This window comes from Chinchilla lanigera, unplaced genomic scaffold (assembly GCF_000276665.1).
Source record: "Chinchilla lanigera isolate Chin_1 unplaced genomic scaffold, ChiLan1.0 scaffold00074, whole genome shotgun sequence".
Lineage (NCBI taxonomy): Eukaryota > Metazoa > Chordata > Mammalia > Rodentia > Chinchillidae > Chinchilla > Chinchilla lanigera.
Window position 1 is genome coordinate 9,481,290 of NW_004955475.1, and position 24,789 is coordinate 9,506,078.

A 24,789-nucleotide genomic window follows, 5' to 3' on the forward strand; every position below is an offset into this window, starting at 1 on the left:
ATTTATATTTTATTTATATTTCTCATGTAAGGGAAACCATGTGATATTTAACTTTGTGTGTCTGATTTATTTTATGTAAGATTGTGGTCTCAATGTCTATCCACTGACCTACAAATTATTGAAGTTTTTCCTTCCTTCCTTTTTTTGGGCCAGGAATCAGACTCAGGACCTTGCGCTTGCCAGGCAGGTGCCATGCCACTGAGCTATATCCCCGGCCCAAAGTTTTTACTTCTTTATGGCAGAGTAATATCCTACTGTATATATATACCATTTTTCCTTTGTCCATTGACTTGTTGGTAGCTGTATAGGCTGCTTCCAAGATTTACCTATTATGAGTCTTGCTGCTATAAACAAGGGAAACACGATATTGTGATGTCTTTAGCTCTTTTGGGGAAGATATCTAGGAGAAATAGTTGGGCCAAAGGGAATTCAACTGTTAATATTTTGAGGAATCTCCATAGTGATTTAGATAATTGGAATGTTATGGCTCACATCTAGATGTCCCTCCAAAGCTTCATACAGTCATAGATGGGGAGTTTCAAAGGTGGCTAGATTAGGGGGTGTGAATGTAGATTAAGGGTATAAAGCTGGGCTTAATGGGGTAGATAATGGAGGCCCCACCCTGGGCCTGGGGGGGGCATCCATCAATAGGCTTACAGTCTGGATGAAATATCGAGGTAGAGATGGAAAGTTCTGGCTGCTGCTTTTGCTGCTGGTGCTTGTTGCTTTGCTGTCTGCTGTCTGATTGCCATGGACTCTTTCTCTGTGATGCTCCTCTGCCATGCCACCCTGCCTTGGAACCAGTTGACTATGGACTGAAACCTCTACATACTACGAGTCAAAACAAACCTTTCCTCCCTTAACTTCTGGGTGTTGGGTATTTTGTCTCAGCAAAAAAAGTAACTAAAACATATTTCCACCAGCAGTGTTGTTATGGTTTGTGTGTAGATGTTTCCCCAAAGCCCCATGTGGTCATAGGTGGGGCTTTGGGGAAGTGCCTGGGTGGTGGGGCACTGCTGGACTAGGGTGTGTGAACCTGGGAATAAAGGAGTGTGATCACTAAAGTGGTTTAGCATAGTTTTGGGTATGGAAGCCCCACCCTGGGTGTGGATTGCACCAATCAATAAGATTGTAGCCTGGGTGGAATATAAAGGGACAAAAAGTAGGCAGTCTTGCTGCTGCTTGCTGTTTGCTGCCTGCTGCCTCCTGCCTGCTCTGTCATGGACTGTTTCTTCTGTGTGATGCACGTCTGTCATGGCACCCTACCTTGGAATCCAAAGACTTATGGATTGAAACTTCCACAAACTATGAGCCAAAATACACCTTTTTTTCCTTTAACTTGGGAGGATTGGGTATTTTGTCTCAGCAAAGAGAAAGTAACTAAAACAGGTTCCTTTCCCCCCACAGCCTCTCCAGCAGTTATTTGATTTTGTGATGAGAGCTATTGTTTCTGGAGAAAGAGTTTTCTGATAGAGATGTAGAAGATTTTTTCATGTATTAATTGGCCATTTGTTCTACATCTTCAAGTTTTCTCTTCATTCTGTTGGTTGTTTCCTTTGCAGTGCAGAAGCTTTTAAATTTGACAACCTAATTTTTGATTCTTGGTGCTATTTCCTGTACAATTCAGGTTCTGTTCAGAAAGTCCTTGGCTATTCCCATGTCTTCAAGAGTTTCATCTATTTTATTCTTCAGCAGATCATTTCTCTTTTGTGGAGAGTTCCGGTTCTGCCTGCCCGCCACTGGCTCATCAGGCAAGTCACTTCGGCCTGGCGTGGACTCATAAGTTAATACAGAATGCCAATTGATTAGTTCTAAAGCCTGGTCAGCATCTCCTCAATATGGTCTCCATCAATAGAACTTTTAATCTCCTGAATTCTGTTTGGTACCATTTTGTTCACACACATTCTCTTCTAAATGTGTCATTAATGTTTGCATCATTTTGTTTAGCCCAGCCAGCTTTTTTATTTTGTCTTCTGTAAATTCACTAGTCATTTTGTGTATCTAGTCAATTATCTGTTTAATTGTATGTCCTTTGAGCTTGCCAAGCATGTTATTGATCTACTTTCTTATCTCTTTTTTATCATTTTGAATAATTTAGCTCTGTGACTTTTGATTTCCTCCCCTTGTTGATCCAGGTATGAGGTTTAGAAGTGTTGGGCATTTGGGCATGCATTTTGTTGCCTTGTCTTCTCATGTTTGTATTGTTGTTTTGTGTGTGTGTGAGTGTGTGCACATACACACCGAGATTTGCAGGTGCTGATAGTAGAAAGACATTGTTGCTACTATGGAGATCTCTTTAGTTATTGTCTGCTTTTCAGTGATACACTTTGGGCATGGCTAAGTATAGGCTTTGCCTCCATCCCAAGTTCCAACTACCTCTGTTAATTTTGGAGGGGAGTGTGCAGTATAATTGGCCCCATTTTTGTTGTTTATGACACTAAGACAATCTAGATAATGACATACAGAAAAAATGAATTCATAGCAATAACTATTCCACCTTGCAAACAGCAACAAAATGAGTAACAGTAACAGAGTCCTAGACAAACTGATTATTGACATATTGTAAGAACTAAAAATGTCTCACCCTGAATGATAGAAAGGATATCTATAATTATAGTATAAACACAAAGACAAACCCAATACTGACATATAGTAAATAACCACTAAATGCAACAACTGAATGCAAAAACTGTACTTCCACTAACAATAGAATTCAGTGTTAATACAATAGGGTTAACTAAGTATCTAAAGATTATTAAAGCTTAATGGTTATACTAGTCAAGATAAAGAGCGTGGAGAGTAGGAGAATGAAAAGAGTAAAATTTGAAAAATATATAAAAATATATAAAATATATACAATTCTGGAGTAGAAGGAAATTAATAGATAAAAGTAATAGTAAAGAACAGACATGAAAAAGTAGACAAAAGTAAAAAAGTCCATGAAAAAGGACAAAAAAAGAAAAAATGAAGAGTAGAAATAAGAAGAAAAATTAAAAGAAAAAGATCCACCCCAGCCAGGGATATAGCTCAGGGGTAGAAGTGCCTGCCTGGGAAAGTGCAAGGTCCTGAGTTTAATCCCGGTACCCACACAAAAAAAAGATCCACCCCAAACCCCAAAAAATCAATGAAAAATATAAGTAAAAAAAAAATTCCTCTATGTTTTTGAATGAGTGGTTTCTGTCCATGTACTCCAGTCTTGGAATCCAGCACATACAGGGAAGAGATAGTAAGTCACCGCTAAGACCTATATTTTGTACATTAATATTTTTGTATGTGGGGGCTGGGGATTTAGCTCAGCGGCAAAAGCGCCTGCCTGGCAAGTGCAAGGTTGTGAGTTCGGTTCCCGGTACCGGAAAAAAAAACAAAAAAAAAAAATTTTTTTTTTGTATGTGAATGCTGGTTCTTGCCTCACCTTTCTGGGTGGACTTTGTTGGGCAATGCTGTTCACCCTATAGCTGTAGTCATTCTGGCAACTCCCACTTTCCATGACCCCTGTGAACCCCAAGTTAGTTTTCTCTACCTAGCTTTATGAGCTGTACGTTTGTGAGGTGCTCCCTGTTTCAGAGGCCCACTATGTGTACACCTCAGGCTGTGGTAATTGTCCCCGCCGACCTCTATCCTTGTTCACATGGGTAGATGGAGAAAGCAAACAGACCACTAAGTTCTATACTGCTGTAGGCAGCAGGGCAGGGTAGTGGTATATGTGTCAAACAGTCTTTTGGACTTAATGCCAGCCGATGCTTTCCAATCCAGCCGATCCAGCCTCCTCTGGAAACCACACACACTTCTCTGTATGGAGGGCAGGACCCCTGCATCCCTTCTGGTCTGGGCTTAAACTTAGCAGGGAGTCTATGTCCAGTTTGAGCCTTGTCTGCCACTGTCTCCTGTGGCCATCTCCCACCCAATCACTGTGACAGGGTGACACTGAAACTGCAATATAGTTCCTCTGCAGCTCAACGCAGCCAGTTCACCCTTTCCCAAATGGCTCCTGGAAAACCCTCTCAAATATGGTGGATGCTGCACTGGATTTCTTCTCCAGCTCTAGCCTGATAAGTGAAGGGCGACACTTTCAGAGTAAAATACCGCTGTTTTTGCAGTTTTATAGTTGTGATGGGCTTCTCTTGGGATCTGCACCGCTGTCCTTGTCTGCTGTCTCTCCCTGCAGCCAGTGTCCCTCTCTGGGTTTACACTGCATCCATGGAGACAGGTCCTCCTCCCCAGGAGCTGGAGTGAGCCTTCTAAACTGCCTCATTCCTTTCTCTGTGCTGTTATCTATCTCTCCGTCTTCTCCAGTTTCCCGTCTTCCTGTCAGCTCCCTCGTCATTCCGGACATACAACTCTTCTCTTCACCAAGTTGTTATCTTCCCTGTGTCTTGACTCTTGGTCCCAGACAGGCTGCGCTTCACTACCATTCTCTAGTGCGCCATCTTGGTCCCTTCTATTTGACTTTCTAAAATTTTGTAATATGTCTAAAAATTGAGCAAAATTGTTGCCTTCCCCAAATATGAAGGCTTTGAGTCCATAAGCACAACCCGGTACATGGAGTCATTATGTTGGGGAGACTGCTAAGTTCCAGAATTGAGAGGTCTTTCTTCTTGGTTACTAATTCCCATACTAGCTACCTCAATTAATTTTTTTTTTTTTCCCCCTCCGGTACCGGGAACCGAACTCACGACCTTGCGCTTGCCAGACAGGCGCTTTTGCCGCTGAGCCAAATCCCCAGCCCCTACCTCAATTATTATATATAACTTATTCAGTCTCTTTAGAGGAAAAGTTCCTTTTTTTTCCCCAAAGGAATAAATGCTTGAATGCTAAGGGTTCTATACACAAGGAAAGGAGAGGTTTATTCAATGTATAGATTTCCTATTGGTTTCTCATATTTCATTCCCGTCTTCAACCTTATGTGGTAGTTTCAATTTTCAAACCTCTCTGTTGTCCTGCAGGACAGACCAACACCCTCCCAGGTTGTAAGTCCCTTCTGGCACTTTCTCTGTGCATATTAATCAGCTGGGATTCCATCTACTTTTTTTTTTTTTTTCAGAATATTCAAATCTGGTTTTTGCTAATTGTCTCTATTATTGTCTTCTTTTATACTTTTATTTGTTTAAAGTTATTTTAATTGAGTCTTGGTAGAAAAGTTAAAATTATTTGGTCCAGATGCCTAAACTCTTGTTCAGTTGTAGTTTATGAGCTGTGTGTGGATTGTTTGCAATTAGGTAGGGTCTGGACAAGTAAATCTTATTTAGCTATTACTAGAAATTAGAGCATTCATTAGGGATTAGGCTCTCTATCAGAAGTTAGTAGTAAACAGTAATGAAATCTAATTCTCCATTGTTCAATGGAAAGATGGGTTTAATCCCTAATACTAACAGCCAACAATGGATATGTATAAGTTCACTCTAATGAGTAGATTATTTTGTTATACTGTTTGTTTATATTGTCTATATTTTCCTAATTTCGTTTTGAGAGAGTAGCTCTGTTGTGATACCATGAAAAGATTTATGGAACAGTACTTAGCATGAGGCTTTCTTCACTCACTGTCATGGCCCTAAGGAAGAGTCAAGAATTTTCCTCTGACAGAATAACATCTCCACAGAGGCGTACTTCTACTAGATTCTAATCAATAGCCATTTTGCAAAAACATTTCTCTCAGTTTTACAGGTGGTGAAACAGTATTGGTCTTCCATTTTGTCAGTTTGATATTTAACTCAAGGGAGTCCCTGACCACAGTTGGACACAAGAGGCATTAAAATTCCAATTTAACTGAAGACTGCATTGCAACAACTTTGGATTTATGTAATCTTACAGTGAAATGGTCTTCCAAGTTCCAAAATTTCCCTTGCAAGTCCTTTTATGCTGTTAATAATTCTGGTTTTATAGTATTTAAAATCTGGACTTGTATCCCAGGCGCTTTACTGTTTTTCCCAGTCCTCAGGTTTGTGTTAGTCTTTTATTCTGGACCAAATCTCTGCCGATTACATCAGTCTGATTAACCTGCCTGCCCTTAAGATACCCGTCTCTTTGAGTCTCCCATCCTTTCTTGCCTAACCTTTCCCTTTCAACTTATCTACAGGTCTCTGAGATTCGTTTTTTATACTAACATCCCTGTGGCTCGTCTTGAAGCAATGTGCAGTCGCCACACATCTACATGTATTTCTTTGTCATACAGCCTTCCCACGGCTCTGTTTGGAATATTGCTTCGAGCTTCTCTTTCATTATCTGAGCCCTAATTATAATGGCTGATTCTATACTCTACAACTTATTTCATCAGCAATTTAAAGTGAATGAAGTTTGATCAAAAAATACAGTGAATTAAACATTATTACAATAAAAGATACATGATATTTAGTTGTGCTTTTGTGGCTACCTCCATGTCCTGAATCGATTTCATAATGTTTAATTTTCGTGGTCATTTTGACTGTGGGGAAAAGCTAGCATTCCTTCAGTAGCAGATCTGGTCAATAGGTGGATGAAGATAGTATGTAATGTTTTTACAAACCCCCTTTGATGCGAAATGACACTTGGCGGCGTCATTCACTGTATTCTTTTGTCATACCTCCAAAAAACAGGAAAGAAGACCTCCAGAACTACTTCAGAAAGTGGCAAGAACTAGTGAATAAGTGTATTCAAAGTGAGAGGGAACATTTTGAGGGGAATTAATGGCAATGCCTTTTACTAGAATGAATTTTTAAAATGTAAACATTCACCATATATTTTGATTACTCTTGTAGGACTCACTTTTCTCTAAAATCTTCCCCACTAATTAATTTTTGTTCAATATTTGGAACACCTTTCCTTCTCAGAATTAAGTCATCTGTTTCTTAATTACTTCTTACTTATCTCCTGTCGCCCCCCTCCCCTAACTTCTAACTATTGCCACTCTTTTCACTGGCTACCTTGCCTTTATTCCTCCTCCATACCTCACCTTGAACATTGTGGTCAGATATGTTTTAGAGGTAATTTCTGTGCTTTCGGTCTCCATTAAGAGCAGAAGAGATTTTGTAGAACACTGTTTACAAGAAAATAAGTGTATTACACAAGGATGTACAGTTGGGTCATAATGATACTCTAGCCTACATTAGTCCAGCTTTATAAAGGCAAACTGCAACATTATTTTGAAGTCTTCAAGAGTCTTTTAAGAATTCCTCATCAAGAGTATATACTTGAACTACTATTTTCAGAGACCAGAGTTTAGCTAAGTTATAAGCTATTTCTATTCATAAATGATAGGCTCTAGTGATTTCCTTGTATTACAAGTGGAATATTTTTATCCTTCCATGCCAAGACTTTTCACATTCATTCGTTCATTCATTCGTTCTTTTATGTTTTTTAGAGATAGGGTCTTGTTTTATAATGCAAGCTGGCCTTGAACTCACTACCTAGCCCAGGTTGGCCTTGAAATCATAGCAATCCTCCTGCCTCAACCTCCCAAATTGCTGGGATTACAGGCATGTGTCACTATGCCTGGTGGCCTTTTCACTTTCAAAATAGGAAGAATTACAAATTACATAAACTGACACTTCCAATAGAAGGTGGTGACATCCAGAAAAAATTGCTGCCCTTCCTCTTACTCAAAGCTGTCACTACTGAGTTCAGCCATACTCTAGGGAAGCAAAACTAAATCTTCAACCAAAGTCCATTGTATATGACATACAAACACACTACTTTTTAAGTTTTGGCTACAGCTGTTTATAGAGCCTTTCGCTGTCTGTATTTCTGTGTGCAACTTGTGGTGAGCCGAAAGCCTTTGTATAAAAACTTTTAAAATTCCACATTGTTGCATTCCAAGTCTGTTCTGATGTTTTCCCTAGCAGCCTACAGCTGTGTCATGGTATTTGAAGCTATGCTTTAGTGTGTCTTTTAGAGTATTTCTTATGCTCCCCTTTCTGTGGTTATGTCATAAAGATACCCAACAATCTTTGGTCAGACCAAAGATATTTGGGTATCTTTCTGTCATTGCATCTATGCACATGTCAGCAATAAGCATTGGCCTTAATGCTGGTAGACGAGCTAACTTTGAGCATCTCTCCTGCTAGTTTACATTAATCATGACTCTGACTCTAACAATAAAATAGATCAATGAGGTAAATATGACATATGTGGCAGTTGTGAATTTCAAAGTCATACAAAAGCTGGACACAATTTGTGTTTTCTACTGATGACAGTCAATTCAGAAAACCATTATTTTTCCAGCTGTGTTTCATATGTTAGGAATAGAGCTGAAACTAGGAAAGTGCAAGTTGGAGGAAGGATCCATTTCTCCCCTTTGCATTACCAGTTGTGTCTTTAGTATAACTCACCTTTCCCCTTAATATGTGTTTTAAATAGATTTCACCCTCATCCAGAGGAAAACTTCACACCCATTCCAAACCCACAAATAAACCTCCTGTTGAGGAGCTTACTGCCCATAAAGAGAAGAAAAATTAAGATTATGTGGCATTATATGGTTAACTTTATGTGATTTGTATAGGCCCCAAATGGGAAGTAATGAAGTCAAAGCTTGAGTTAAAAATGATCTGTAGTAGAGTTCCAGAGTCCTGCCATAATATGGTAATACCCCCAAACAAAGGTGCTGCTCTTTTTTGTTTTTTATTTCTCCTTGCCATCACTTGCATTCCTAAACAGTGAGTTTTAAGTCAAACTGCCTACAATGTTGGAATCAGTGACACCTTCAGCATTTTATGTGATGAAAAATGTTAGTTATGTTAGTTTCTAGGTTTAGCTTTACTACATAATTTCAGTCATCTTTCAACATATCTACACGAGAGTATGGCAGACCCTGGCACTCATATCAGGGATGTCCAAGGTGCTGTCTTGGTTACTTTTCTCTCATTGCTGAAGCAAAATACCCGATGGCCAAAATTAGGGTAGGAAAGGTTTATTTAGCTCACAGTTTGTGGAGGTTTCATTGCATACTCGGCTGGCTTCAAGGCAGGGTGGCACATGGCAGAGGGCAACAGTTCATGATGGCAGAAAACAGCTAAAACAACAGGAGCAAAAGGGGAGGAGGGTCAGAGAGCAAGCCTCTTTCCCTCCGGTATATTGTATGCAAACTGCGTGCCCCAGGGCAAGTGTAGCTCTGAAACCCAAAATCCCAGCATTGGATCATGGATTAATCAAAGACTCTAGAAGCCAGCCCCATGACTGCATAAGGCTTTGGGGGGACATCCAGACACAAGCCATAACAGGGGCCAATTTTGTCCGGCATTTGGGGTGATTGCTGCCACCTCCATCTCCACTACGCCAGCATCAACTCCCATAGGATATTATGATCAGTGTTGAACATTTTTATTTGCTTTCCTAGGAACTGGTGTACTCTGTTCCACAACCAGCATGTACTATCTCTCTTCCTGTCAGTGTGTTTGAAAGCTTACTAACACCGCTATGTAGCACTATCATTGCACTACAAAGAAACTCGGTATTATTTGCGTATTGTTTTTCTATACATATTAAAGATAGTGTTTAAGTCATCACCCATGTGGCAAGTATTCAGTGTTTGTGTTGAAGACAATACCCTAAAAGACCCTCACCATACCTTTTGTTAAGAGAATATACTGAATTGATGGTCTCCCACCCCCTCATTCCCCTCCTATTTTAAGATAAAGCCTAGGGTTTTGACTATGGTAGGCAAGCATTATACCTAGTTTCATCCACAGCCCAAATTAAAAATTCTTAAGATTAAAAGTTTATTCAGTGCCACGTTTTGTATCTATTTTGTATCAATGACATTCATCAAACTAGTTAGGGCAATACTACTTATGTGTAATAAGAAAGTTATAGCTTGCTATGATGGAACCCCTTGGAAAGTTTGTTGAATATTTCAGAGAATATAGTATATGCTTTTCATTTATTGGAAAGTCCCAGATGAGTACTGTTGAATGGTGGTGGTGATAGCAGTGCTTGCAATAAGAATAACTAGATTTTGCAAGAGAAACTTTTCTAAAAAGGCAATTTGCTGATTTTAGAAAGCCTAGTATGTACCCGCCTCCTGTTACGAGAAATAAACCATCAATTTCTATAAACATATTCACTCTAAGAACAACAGAAAGAAAGGTAAAACATGCTAAATATGTGGAAGCTCTGGTGTAGTAGGAAAAGAGGGTTAAGCCTTTTCAGTGAAAAAAGCCTTTTCAGTCTGATTGAAGAACAAATGGTACAGTAGATTCTCTGAGTGTGATCCAAGGACTATGTGTGTCAGAATCCCCTAGTAAGAAAGTTGAAAATCCAGTCTAAGGTCAGACCTCAGGCCTACTCAATCTAAATTTAGGGAAAGTTAGGCCTGTGATTCTGCATTTTGATACTCATGCTTAGCGATTCTGATGCACACCAATGTTTGAAAACCACCGGCCTGCCTGTGTTGTACATGGCTTCTCACTCTTAGAAACCAGTTGATTTGATTCTTACCAGTAGTGTATTGAGTCCTTAGCCCAATGTTCATGAACCTAGTGCACACATGCTACAGAGGGCTGTTGTTTATCGTTGAAAGTTCTAAAGGCTTTGCCATTACTGCTGGCATAAGTCCATGCTTGATCTCCAAAAACTAGGACCAAGTAAGGTCAAGTAAAATCCCGAGTTTAAGAAATGGATTGATAATAGCCTTGCTGTAGTTTGAATGTGCCCCCTCTAAAAGTCAGGTGTTGCTAATAAGATGGTATTCATAGGTGCAGCCTTTAAGAAGCAATTCAGCCATGAGGGTCCACCCTTGTTGATGGGAATAAAGCCCTCATAACAGAAGCTTCATGAAGCATTCATCCCTCTTACCTTCTGCCCTCTCCCATGTGAGGACACAGTATTCCTTCACTCCAGAGGGTACACCAACAAGACACCATCTTGGAAGCAGTGAGTAGCCCACACCTGCACCTTGATCTTGGGCTTCCCAGCCTCCAGAACTATGAGAAAATAAATTACTGTGCTTTATGAATTAATTAAATCTCAGGTATTTTGTTATAGCAGCACAAATGAACCAAGAGAGTTGAATTATTGCTTGAAGAGATAGATATTTATTTGGGCACTATTGTTTGCCAGGCCAATAGGCTACACACCAGGTATTCAAAAAGGGATGAGGTGTGGCCTCTTCCTTCAAGAGGTTTGTGAGTCATTTCCTATGAATCATCCAGTGCAATCAAGTATTAGCCATGAAATAGAAAATGAATTAAAATCATCCTGTGTCATGTAAAAACAGAACCCAATAATGTCATGGATTTAGATATTAGAAAAAGTGTATTCGTAGTAATATCTGAAGCGTCACTAGCAATAATGGCTGTATCCCTTGTGGCTCACTGTTAACGAATTATTTCCAGCTGAGATCCCTATAATCTGCAGGTGCTGTTTACCATGTAATTTTACCATAGGAAACAAGGGTGTAATCACTTAATAAAGTGTAAAGAATTAGATTTTTTTTCCCCCTTGAGCAAAATGCCTGGCTGTGGCCAACATTCCTGATGCCTCCTCCCTTGTGCGTTTTAGGAATGCAGTATTTTAAAAGAGAAGACTATTTTGTTCATATTGTGCTACTTGCCTCTGGAGACCATGCTAATAAATTCAAAACTAAGGCTAGAATTCCAGATTTCTTGTATGAGCTGCTACTGATTTTTGTCTTTACTATAGAGAGTCTTTGCTATAGAGAAGACAGTTTTCCTACCTATCCAACTGAGACTCAAAAGGCAGTGTAAATAGAAAATCTCTTTCACTTGAAGCAGTGTTTTGCATTTTTTTCTAATTTCTATTGAGAAAGTAGAAAATGTTCAAGGAATGTTCATATACAGGCCATCATTTTCTAATGAGCACTTGATTCATCAATATACTGTACATAACAACAGCCTTGCCTTTCTTGATGGACTTGGAGCTATTTCCAACTACCCATAGATGCTGGAGTTATTTCTGCCCCTGCAGAAGTTTGTTTTCTCCCTTCACCCTCCTCTTCTCCCGAGCTCTCATCAGACACTTTGAAATAGTTAATCTGTGAGCACCTTCTCCTACTGCCACCTGTAGGCCTTCAGATGGTAAAAGAACCCCTGCCAGACCTCCCATAGGTGTGTCCTCATGAGGGAGCACAAAGAATATGAAGGGTACTGTCTTAGTTACTTTTCTCATTGCTGACACAAAATGCCTGATGCCCAGAGTTAAAGGAGGGAAGTTTTATTCAGCTCACAGTTTATTAGTTTCAGTCTATAATTGGCTGGCTCCAAAACAGGGTGGCACATGGCAGAGGGACACTGTTCATGGTGGTGGAAGACAGCAAAAGCAATAAGAGAGAAGTGAGACAAGCCTCTTTCTGTCCCTTATGTCCAGTCTACTGGGATTAGGGTGGTGCCAATTCAATCAGTGGACTGATCTTATAATCACCCACTCTTCATCCCAGCACACTTAACCCCAGCATTGCATTATAAATCAGTCATACACTGTAGATTCAACCACTTCTGAAAAAAACTATGACCACATGAGGCTTTGCGGGGACATCTAGGTGCAAACCATAATAGGAGCTCTGGAATTGTAGTTGGTAATGGTCGTTGGCTTCTGCTGCTTAGCTCTTCTATTTGTATTTTTAAATTATGAGACAGTAGAAGACCGAGTATCCTTTTCTCTAGGAATCACTTTGTACTGTAGTAACCTACTTATGTAGAACTAGGTTATATGACAAATTCAGTGTCCATATTGTAGCCAGGAATAAATAGTAAACAAATGATCTTTAAGCCACCAGAGAATATTCCCTTGCTTATTGGAAAAGTTTTGAAATGATAGTCACTATCTGTTTATTCTGTTTATTCATGGGTCTAATTAGTGATTATAATCAGCTAATTTGAAGAGACCAGAAATGATGTTACTGGGGGTAAATGAAACACTAATTCACAGCAACCAGAATAGCTAAAATTAAAAGTGCTGATAATAGCAAATGTTGGTGAAAATGCAGAGCCATGGGTCATACATTGCTAGTAGGCATGTGAAATGGTACAATAACTCTGGAAAACAGTTTGCACTTTCTTATAACCAATATGATTATTGGATAAGTCCTTTAGAAATAGCCAAGTTTATTTGAAAATTGAAGGGTGAAGGGTAAGGGAGAAATGCTCTGCAGAGCAAACATGGGCCAAGTAAAAGAAGGGAGAAAATAAAAATAAAAGTACACCCTAAGGGACACAGGGCACGATACCGTGAGGAAAAGCCATGGCAATGAGCTATTCATGGCTTTTGTGTCCTTTTATGCCATCCACACCTCGAGGGAACCCCCAAGAACTTCTACATATAAGGCCTAGAGAGATGGTTTTGCATAGATTCTGGGATCCTGCCACACCTCTCTTCCCAGCCAGTCTAAGCTATGCCCCATCTGCTATCTCAATATCATATAACCCAGAGGTTCAAATCATAGGTGTTTCCGTGAAAACATGTTCAAACACTTATACGTGAACGTTCACATCAGCTTTATTCATAGTAACTGGAAGCTGGAAATAACCCAAATGACTATCAGAAGGTGAATGCACTTAAAAAGAAGTCCCATATAATAAAATATTACTCTGTAGTTGAAAGGAATGGACTGATGATATAAGCAACAGTAAAAATGAGTCTTGTGGATATTATGTTGAAATCATTCTTTTTAAATGTATAAAAAATATTGTATGAGTATAGTCTAGGATGGGGAAAACCTGTGTTGATAGAAATTGGAATAACAGTTACCTTGGGGAAGTGGGTATTGGAGAATGATTGGAAGGGGCACAAGGAAAAACTCTGGGTTATGGAAATGTTCTTTATCTAGATTTTGATGGTAGTTACAAAGGTAAATGTATATGTGAAGTCTCATTTTATACTTAAAATTTATGCACTTTATTGTATATAAATTGTATCTCAAATTTTCATAAGGTACAAAAATTTAGAAACACATTTACAGGATCCCTTGCTGTAAGATGAAGTCAAAACTCTTAAACACTCCTTATCACGATCTAATTCCAGTACATATTTAACAACCTTTGGTTCATTTCTCACCATTTCTCCCCATGCCCTGCCACTTATCCTGAGCTACTTGTAGTTAGAAAAAGTGTTGTTCTCTCCTGAATTCTCTTTCCTGTAAATCTTTAAACATGATGCTCATTTTTTCTGGAATTCCATTTCCAGTTACCATTAACCTCTAAATACTTGAAACCTTTCAGTATTTACCCAGAGCACCTCTCCCAACAAACCTCATCTATTTCCAGTCTGTAATAGGTGCTTCTCCTATTCCTCTTATACAATCCTAAGCTCCTCTCTAGCAAACCAATGTCATAATAAAAATCTCAAAATTATATTGGATGGAGATATTTCCTGTACAAGCAAATAGTCTTTTACATATTCATTAAGCCCTGAATTAAGATTAATTTCTATCCAAAATAGCTGCAGTAAGTTTCAGCACTCAAAAATATCAAGAAAAATTTGTCCATCTAGTATGACTTACCAAGTTGTAAATGATTCAGATTTCATTGTAAATAATAGTGTTGTTTCATACTATAATTCATATATTAGCTTATTGATATGTAAGTTATATAACTTTCCTATGGACCAAGCCAGACTTTATTATGTTGTTTCTATGGGAAAATGCATTATACATCCAATCAAGTTATTCAAGGACACTATTCAGTTGAATCATGTGAAATTGCTAATATTCAGCCAATTTTGACCTATGAAAGTGACACATCCATATGGTTCAAACTAAATAAGTTTTAAATGCAATCCTATTGTTGAGAGATTAAGTATGCATTGATTTATTAATTTAATGTTTCATAAATGACTGTATTCTGCAAGTTGCGAATCTTGCACCTTAAGGCTATTAGGTGTAATTGTCCCATATAAACACTAAATAAACCACAGGGGCTGTGAAGAAAGTTTGTTTGGAATGTTAGGGCCTTCTTGGGTCCAGCTTATTTTTTCCCAACCACTAAAAAATGCATCAGCCTTAAAACCTCCGGGACTGTTATTTTTTGAACTAACCTTACCAAAAAATGCAGATTCATTTGCTCTATTGTAAGTTCCAAACTAAGCGATCTATTTCGAAAATAATTTTTAATTGTAATAGCTGACATTTACTGAGCATGTGTTGTATGCTGCCTACCGTGCTAGCCCTACAGCAGCTTTATGAGAAAAGAACTATTATTAGCCCTGTTTTCAGATGAGTAAATTAAAACTTGAGTAACTTGTCCAAGGTTACACGGATAGTAAGGGGTAAGATGGGGATGAGAATCACCCTTACACCTACTACTCTTTCTACTGTTTACCTCAAGTGCATGTTTTACACCAATGAAGCACTCATGCTGAAAGAGTATGATTCAATTCAGCTATGATTCACTATAATTATCATTAGTAAAAGTACACCCATTCATATATGAAACACACTGTATTCTAAGAAATGATTAGGAGACAGTAGAGGACCAAATATCAAAATGAGTCTTTTATCTTTTTAACAAAAACCCATATTTTATTCAGATATATTATTGTCTGAGAATAGCTGAAGATAAGCAAGCATAACTCATTTATGCCAAAGGTTGCAATTTTTGAATGTTTTGTATGAATTCATCTATGTTCCCTAGAAAATTTCAAACAACAGAATTTGAAGAGAAAACATTTGATTAGCTTCCACTGTTATGTGGTGTTCCAAAAACGGAACACGCAGCATCAAAGGGTAGTATTTCCTTAAAAACTATTGAAGAATATAGGAAAAGTAATCAACTTTTTAATCTAATCAAAATGAGTCTACAAACCTCAGGTTTTGTAGGAGTCTGGGAAAGGGAGATCGTAACTGTGTGCGTTAGCTGTGAGCTTTGTTATGACTCTCAGCAGAGCACTGACATATGTGGTACCTCAGTATTGGATGTGCAGCACTCTCGAAGAAGCCATGGAGTACAGTATAAGTTAGAAGGTGGCAAAATTACAGGTATCTAATAATGAAGTTTATGGGAGAGTAGCAAAATCCAGGCGCGTTCTGGGTGGATGTCATTATTATGGGAGGGAAGTGAGAAATTTGTGGCTAGGCTCTCTGAACCCTAGAAATTTATGGACAAATGTGACCTAATGGACTATCCATGAGACGGTCAGGACAGAAGAGATTGCATTCAGAGATTAACCAATGTTTCATACCAACATGTTTAGCATAATAATGATATGAAGAACTTCATAGTGAAGGGGAGTATAGACTCAGGCTTTAACCACACTGAATTTATGGTGAAGGGAGACTATCTTTTGAAAAGTATTTTTTTTCTGGTGTCTGTGTGTGGCTAGGGTCGACCTTTGGCTCATGTACTTGTTATTTTTACAGATGGCCTTGCTGAATTTCTTCTTCCCTAATGAAAAGTCGTATTCTGAGGAGGAAAGCAGTCGTGTTCACCGCAACAAAAGAAGCAAAAGCAGTGAAGGAGTAGATGGTAAGTCTACATGGGTAATCTTTTAACACTTGAGTTATCTTTTAATAAAAATATCCTTCTTTGCTAGGTATGGTAGCTGATGCTCGCAGTTCTACCTGTTGAAGAGGCTGAGGGAGGAGGATCACAAATTTGAGGCCAACCTGGACAACTAAGACCCTGTCCCCAAAAGAAAAACAAATTGGGAGGGGGAGTGGGTAGGGTTATAGCTTCTGATAGAACACTTGCATAGAGTGCATAAGTCTCTGAGTTCAATCCCCACTACTGCAAAAGAAAAAATACCCTTTATCATCTTATATATTGACTACATTCCCAAGATCACGGAAGATTTCTCTATCCTAACCTACCAATCAGTCCTTTGACGCAGAGCAAACTAAATGAGAATCCTCCCTGTTCCAACTGCAGACACCTTCCTTCCTGTCTTAATATATCTCAGTGCCGTGGTAGCCTTGGTACCACCCTCCATAAGGGCCTAATTTCTCCTGGTGATATCCCACATCTCTTAGGGCAGTGAAGAGGATTTGGTCCTATTTTCAGAATTGGCAGAGAGTATTGGCATGCTGGCACTTACATAATGTGTTAACGTCAATGATAATCATATCAATTGATATCTGGTGCTGTGTCTAAATCTAGATCTAGTCTGTAAGTTCCTTGAGGGCAAGAACTCATTTATCTTTGTAGAACCCAAAAAGCTGGCCAAGTATTTGGCTGGTTGTTAGTTTTTGGAATGTAAGTTGCTTGTGTTGACTGATCCTTCAGCTAGGCACCGATGGTAACCATTCCTATGATGGGTGTAATAGCTTTGAATTAAATAGGAATGCACTTTGTGTAGCATGAGAAGTGTTCAGCTAGCTCCAGGGCAGGGTCTTTCAATCACCCTATTTCAGTGTTGCTCTGTCAGTTCGTAGAATGCTACTCTTTTGGCACAGTTGTTTATAGAATGCATAGCTCTGGGCTGCTGCGAAGTCATCTGGATTCAAAGACAGCATGTGTCTGGGTACATCTGCCAATGGCATGTATCTGGAGAGGGTTACACAGCAGTATGATTTTATAAAGATGAAAATGAGATTTTTAGCTGTCATTTGTCAATGTGAGAAAAAGCCAATTAAGTTCTAGTAGGTGGCAGCTATTGAAAAATGTTAGCCAAGCATGGTGGCACACACCTGTACTCCCAATACTCTGGGGAGCTGAGGCAGGAAGATTGCAAATTTGATCCCAACCTGGGTAAGTTAGCAACTTAGAGAGACCCTGTCTCAAAATAAAAAAGAGAGAAGGCTGTGGTTTCAATCCCCAGCACCATGTGAGAGAAACAGAGAAATGTGTGTGTGTGTGTGTGTGTGTGTGTGTGTGTGTGTGTGTGTGATAGAGACAGCAGAGGCCAAGAGAGAGAGAGACAGACAGACAGACAGGCAGACAGACAGAGAAATGGGGCCAAGGCTTCATCTGTAAGGACAAGTAAAACTCGATGAGCTCTGAAAAATATAGAACTCATGGTACAGACCCTGTAATTAAAATGAGACATAACAATATGGTGGGCAGGGCTTTTAATGAGTGGAGATGGCAGTAGCATTGAGTCTTTGAATGGAGAACTTAGCCAGTGGGGCCCTTCTCTTCAACAGACATTTTACATCCAAGTTTCTTGAAAGTCTTCTGGCTAGTTCGAATCTGGGAACTGAGAATTATTGACCTTTCTTCTCATCATCTCACCCTCTGATGCATGTAAGTCTTTCCGAATTTGACTCTTCCTCTCTGGCTATTCTCAATACCAGCAAATCTTCATGCTGCTTCATGATTGCTGCGGAGGAGGTGGTAAGAGCAATGTCACCTTGGACAGTGGGCGTGGTCTTCCTTCCCTTTCCACGTGGAAAGTCTAAATGTCTTTAAGATTTACCTCTTCATTTAGCCACCGTGTTGTCTCCTTATGAAGACAATTTTCCCATCTTTTGCAAACCACTTTATCTGGATCTGGCTACCACCATGTCTAATACTAGTATTATTCTGTTTTGATAGGAAACAATTTTTCTCTCTAGTGAAGCCTAAAGCCTGTCTTATTAATTTTTAGCACTTCTTATCTACGTCTGTCCTAATCTAATACTCCAGGCAATCACCAGACTCTAGTTACTTGTGCCAGTGCCAAGTGTTTCGTGCAGTGTAGGTATTTGTCATTCTTCAGTACAGCCTGAAAGTATCCAAGAGTGCCCTGAGGTTAGGGGTACAGAATGTATGAGGGCCCTGGGATTTCTTAAGATTGTCAGCCTTTCACCTTGGAGAATTCAGGACTGTTTTTTTTTTTTTTTTTAGATATGGCAAATGCAACACTGAGTTAAAAGGAGATGAGCTAATCTAAGTTTCTCTTTCTTTTCTACCATTCTTGTTAGTCTGCTAAATGCATCCTCTACCTATTCAATACATTATTCAAATATTTACTGAGTAAATATAGCAATTTATATAATACTGGAATAAACATTCCATAAGGAAATTTCTATTTCTTTTGTTGACTTTATATCCCCACTGCTAGAAAAGGACCTGGTATATTATAGACCTTCAATAATTTTTTTTTCTTTGTTTTTTTTTGTTTTTTTTTTTTGCTTTTCTTTCAGTACCGGGAATTGAACTCACGACCTTGTGCTTGCCAGGCAGACGCTGTGCCGCTGAGCTAAATCCCCAGGCCCAATTAATATTTTGTTTCCGCAAGGAACTTTCTAGAATGGAGACAGACAATAAACAATGTTAGTGGTGTGGTGATAAGTGCTGTGAGGACAAATACAGCATGGAAAGAGGGTGAGAGAGTGATGAAGAATGCTGTAAGGTGATGGAGGAAAGTCTCTGTGATAAGTGAACACTTCACAACTATCCTAAGTGACATGAAGATTGGAGATGTGTATTTCTGAGAGAAGCAAAGACAGAGACTGTAAAAGCTCTAAAGCAGAAGAATCTTTAGTATGTCCAGAAAGAACACTGCAGCTGAGGTCACAGTAAGCAAGAGGGAGAAGGAAAGAAGAAGCCAGAAAGTCAGATCCAATCTAGAGCCTTGAGGACCATTGTAAAGAGTCTTGCTTTTTATTCTGCAAGATGCAGGAAACTATTGCAGGAGTGTGAGCAGAAAAGTGGTAGAATTTGACTTACATTTTAATAGAATCTTTCTGACTGCTATATTGAAAATAGGTGCAGGGACCGTGAACAGAACTAGAGAGACTCGTAAGCCAGGTGATCATGACGTGGTTTAGGCCAGGGTAGAGGCAGTGTAGGTAATTTGAAGTAGACAGATTCTGGAGAGATTTTGAAAGAATGGTCGTTTGAAGGAATCTTTCCCGGTGAAATCACCCACACTGCCTCTGCCCTGGCCTAAGCCATCTTATCGCCCACCTGCATTTCTTTCTCCCTAGTGTGCCTTCCTGCTTCTGTTCTTTGTTCCTGTGCCTATTCAATGAAGGAGAGCAGAGACACAGAAGAGCCAAGAATGACCCCAGGGTTTGAGATTTAAGGAAGTAAATGAGTAGAATTGTCATTTCTAAGATGCAGAAGAACATGGGAGGAGTGTTCAAGCGGAGTATGGTGGAAGAATTGGGAAGCTAGTTATGCCTGTTAAGTTTGAGGTGCCTCTTAGAAAGCCCAGTGTGTATATCTAAGTCCCCACTATACACAGTCTGTGGACAATTAGCGGGCTGTCTTTTATACAAATACAGGATTTCTCATTGAAGAAGTGAGTCACATCCATAAACTATCCTGAACAGAATTAAGAGGTAGGGAGAAGCAAATCAGAGTGGCCAAAATAAAAAATAAAATAAAGTTAAAGCCAGAATAAAACCTATTCCACGGCAGTAAAAAATATCAAGTGTTAATTTGAAATAAGATCCTTGGTAAAATAAAAATTTGGCTATCCATCTTCACTTTGCTTTGCAAATTTTAAAGAAACATGACTTACCTTGAATAGTTAAGATATAATCTCCAGAAGAAAACATTTTTCAAAGAACAAAATTAGAAGCCGGGCATGGAGGCACACGCCTGTAATCCCAACACTCAGAGGCTGAGACAGGAGGATTGTCACAAGTTCAAGGCCAGCCTGGGCTACATAGTGAGTTTAGGGGCAGGCTGAACTATTCAGTGAGACCCTGTCTCAAAAAACCAAAAAAAGAAAAAGAGAAAGTAGTATAAAAGAGAGCAGGAAAAATCAGTCCTGCTTTCTTGTATGATTTTTTAAAGTCTGTTACTATCCTTTGATTATGCTTCAATTTCTAAACTATTTCATTGTTATTTACCAAGTCTTCTAAGTACTACCAGGAGTGTAAAGATGAGGCATGCTGTGGTGTATATCTAGGTGTCCCCATAAAGTCTCATGTACTCGTAGGTGGGACTTGGGGGAGGAGACTGTGTCATGGAAGTGGGGATCCTCATCAGTGCACTAGTCCAGTGATGAGTTTATAGCTAAACGTGATGCTGGGAAGTGGTGCCTTGTTGAAGGTGGCAGGTCACTTGAGGAGTGGCGGGAAAGGCCTATCTCCCTCCCTGGCCTCTCTCTTCACTCACTCTGCCTCCCCACTGCCATGCCATAAACATCCACTCCTCCATAATCCCGCGTGCCATGCCCACCTGCCTTGAAGCCAGCCAACTAGGGACTGAAACCTTTACAAACCGTGAGCCAAATCAAATCTTTCCTCCTTCAAGTCGTGGGTGTCAGGTACTCTGTCCCAGCAAAGAGGAAAGTGACTAAGACAAATAAGCACCCCAAACTCATAGTTTAGTTTATGTAGGAGCAAATGCATTTATGTATGGGCAACAAGTTAAGAGTGAAATGAAGTAGGGAAGGAAAGCGGGTCCTGGAATTTTACCTGACACAGGACCAGTACCTTGAAGACCGTGAAACACTTGTGAAATGAATGATGAAGTAGGATTTTCTTGATCTTGGTTGTTTTTGTTTGTTGTTAGTTTGTTTTGTAAGACAAGGTCTCACTATGTAGTTCACAGTGGACTTGAACTCACTATATAGCCCAGGCTGGGATTCATGGAGATCCTCCTGCCTCAGCCTCCTGAGTGATGGAATTGCAGGCATGCACCACCATGCCCAGCAAGATTTTCTATCTAGACTTTCTGTCTTAAAAACTATGCATATTAAGCTTCATGAACTCCACAAATCCCTGTGGTAGAAGGAAGTTAACAATTCACTAAAGACATAGACAGAGGAAAGAATGTGGTGATCCTTAGGAGTCTGCATAGATTCACCAAGAATAAGAAAAGCTGTCAAAGCTTATGTTTCCCATTTCTTAGACTGTTAAACTAGTTGATTAGAGCATAGCACAGGCTTAGTCTATCTTTCCTTCCCAAAAGAGTCATTGGTTATATCCAGTATTTCTGACCCATGATTCAGAAATGATTGAAATCACTTCTTGGCCTTTTGGCTAAGATCAAGTGCAGGAATGATTGACGTTATTGCAGTCTCTTTATTCTAATTACTCCAGAAATGAAGGCATTAACTAGATAAGCAGAAATCTCAAACATAGGGTCAGTTTCAATGTAAAGATCTATTCATGGCTACTATCTTCAGCTGGCCAGAATTATTCCAGATATATTTAAGTTTATTTGTGCCAGTTACGTGAGGTCTTTTGGTGGTTGTAGTTCCATATGACTGGCATGATCACTTCATAGTGGGTGCTGGGTCACAGTTCCAAAAATCTGTCAGGATTTCCTGCTGGGGCTCATCCTTGTGCTGTGTTTCTGAAGTAAGAACAGCTCTAGATGTCTTGGTTGGTCATCTCTCTCTCACAGGGTATTCAGTGAAATGTACAATATATTCAGGAGATCATGAGGTCTTCAAATCAGATAAGATGAGTCAGGAATTCCCAATGAGATGATTTTACATTTTACCAAAATTATGGTAAGAATATCTGTTTTGTTTCTGTTGATGAATTTGTAGGAGTTAATCACAATATTAATATTTCTTCACTGCCTCTTAACCCTAGCGTTTGTGTCCTAGTAAGGTTATAAAAGTATAGCATTGTATATAGAAAAGGTACTAGATTTAATACCTTAATTTATTGACCCCCATGCTGATGACCTTTCAGCTTTACCACCCATGCAAGTCACATCCTTCTAGGCTTCAGTTTCCTCATCTATAAAAGAGAGATAATTAATCTCATTTACTCCATGTATATGTTATATTGCTCAAAAGTATAAATGTATGAAAAAATACTTCAAAAATTATTAAGTCCTATTACTACATTCTCCTTGTAAAATGAACAGACTAGTATCATCTCGTAGACATATGTGGTACTTTTATACTGATTAATTCATGGATAATCATTATCATTTCTTTAATGATTTTTTATTCCAGCCAAATTGCCTGATTTTGTTCTCACTGATGTGGTTTAAGCCCATAAGTAAAAGACTCTAAGCTTTACATTATGGCCTACCTCATCATATCACTGATTATATGTTCCTATTTCTCTGTGTCAATCTGTCATTCTGTCTAGCTGGCTGTACATATGTGTCCCTCTTCATCAGTATATCTTGGAAGTTTTTCTTCTGTTTAATTTTCTGATCTCTCCATCAGATCAAAAAAGTTGGCTTTGTTTTCTACTATAAAAGAGTAAACACATTAAGAGTGGACTATGTCCTTTTTCTTTCATTTATTAAAAATACCAGAGAAATAGGGCATAGCTACCACTAAATTGATATGGATGAACCTGAGAGCCTATGGCATTAAAACAGACACTCTATCCCTACAAGCATTATTCTAGCTAGCTTCATTCTAGCTAGAATGGAGATTTTTGCTCCATTCTAGCATTGCTCTTGTATTTCTTGCTGTTTAGTAAGCTGTCACTGTGCTATCATTAAATGAAGGAGACTGGAATAATTTTGAGGGTTGATGGAGTTTCAAGGGCTAATAAATTATTCCACTGGAATAATTTTGAGGGTTGATGGAGTTTCAAAAGACAGAATCAACATTTGTGAAAGCTTACCATGTATGTAGACTTGAATAGGATTGTTGATTTCAGACGTAGAATACCCAAGGTTGCCTGCTGGTTGTGGATGCCAATAGCTTAAGTGCCCATGGCAGAACACTCTGGAGAGTGGCTTTATATCAAATATGACATTAAGTGAGCCAAACTGACTTATCTTGCTCATACTCCAAACTTTAAAGCTATATTTTCATTGATGGACCTAGCCCTGCAGTAAATGATCTCTCACCACTGACATTTAGTTAGCAGCAAGCTTTTTAGAATGCCAACTGCTTTAGAATATCTAGTACAGACATCACAGTAGGCTCTGTAGTTGCTTAGCTAACAAATTCCTGTCCTTAGGATCTGATGTCTAAGTTGAACTGGGTATAGAAGTTAAATTTTAAGCTACCTAAAAAATCTGTGATTTTGAATGTCAAAAACAGAATATCCTCATTTAAAAAATATATAAGCAGTGGCTGTGTATGGTGGCACACACTTGTAGGGCGAGCTACCGGGATGCTGATATGGGAGAATCACTTGACCCAAGTCAGGGGCCAGGCTGGGCAACATAGCAAGACCCCATCAAAATCAGTAAGTAAATAAATAAACAGTACAGAATCAGCTAAGGTAAAATATAAACATGCCACCCCAAAGTACAAAGGTACTATAAAGGTAAGACATCTTTAAGAAATCCCTTATTTACATAAAGGCATTGAGAGACCCATTTGCCTAAGTTTCCTAAAGGTTCTTCCAGTCTGTTGCTCTCAAGTTTCTTGTAGCTATTTGTTTCTCAGTATCAGGGAAAGCAGTGAACTGTAAACCAGGATTGTATTCCCATTTCTGCCACTGGCAGTTATGCCAGAAACATGACTTTAGGCAAGCCTTAATTCACTTCTGCCATCTTAGTTCCTTCTAAAGTGCTAGGCTAGTATAAGTGATTTTCTACTGGGGTATAAGATATTTGTAATCACCTAAGGCATATTTTCAAAGTACAACTTTCCCTAGAAATTCTAACCATTCTCCATCTAACCATTCTACACTGAGAAAATTTTAGTGACATAGGTACTGTTACTGGTGAAAATGCAGTATATCATATTCCTCAGGTTCATTAGTGTAGAAAAAGATGTTGAACTACTAGAATGGATGTTTCTTTTCCTCTAATTCTGATGTAATTTGCTCCTAACTAGTCCTGATTTCTACAATATAATGATAATAGCCAGCCTAGCTTTAACCAATCAGATGATGTCTGAATAATTAAGTACTCAGTTTCCATTTGGATGATCAATGAGGCTTTTCATTAACATCCAAGAGGAGGCTCAGTAAGAATTAAAAGCATGCAAATGATTTCAAGAAGTGAAGGCTAGGAATTTTAACCCATTGGCTGAGTGGTGGAGTATCTATCTGCTCCCTTATGTTAACTCATCAAAATATCAGCTGCAGATGCAGATGTATAGATAGAGGGCACCTCGCCT

The 24,789-nt window shown here is 39.0% G+C and overlaps 1 protein-coding gene across 5 annotated transcripts in view; it reads left to right on the forward strand.

Moving 5' to 3' along the window:
* Positions 1–24,789, forward strand: part of Eda (ectodysplasin A) — a 414,240-nt gene that overhangs the window by 303,379 nt on the left and 86,072 nt on the right. For all 5 annotated transcript variants that reach the window (XM_005401600.2, XM_005401602.2, XM_005401601.2 and 2 more), the window contains exon 2: positions 16,277–16,382. In XM_005401600.2, coding sequence (XP_005401657.1) covers positions 16,277–16,382 — 106 coding nt within the window. The remainder of the gene's footprint in view (positions 1–16,276; positions 16,383–24,789) is intronic.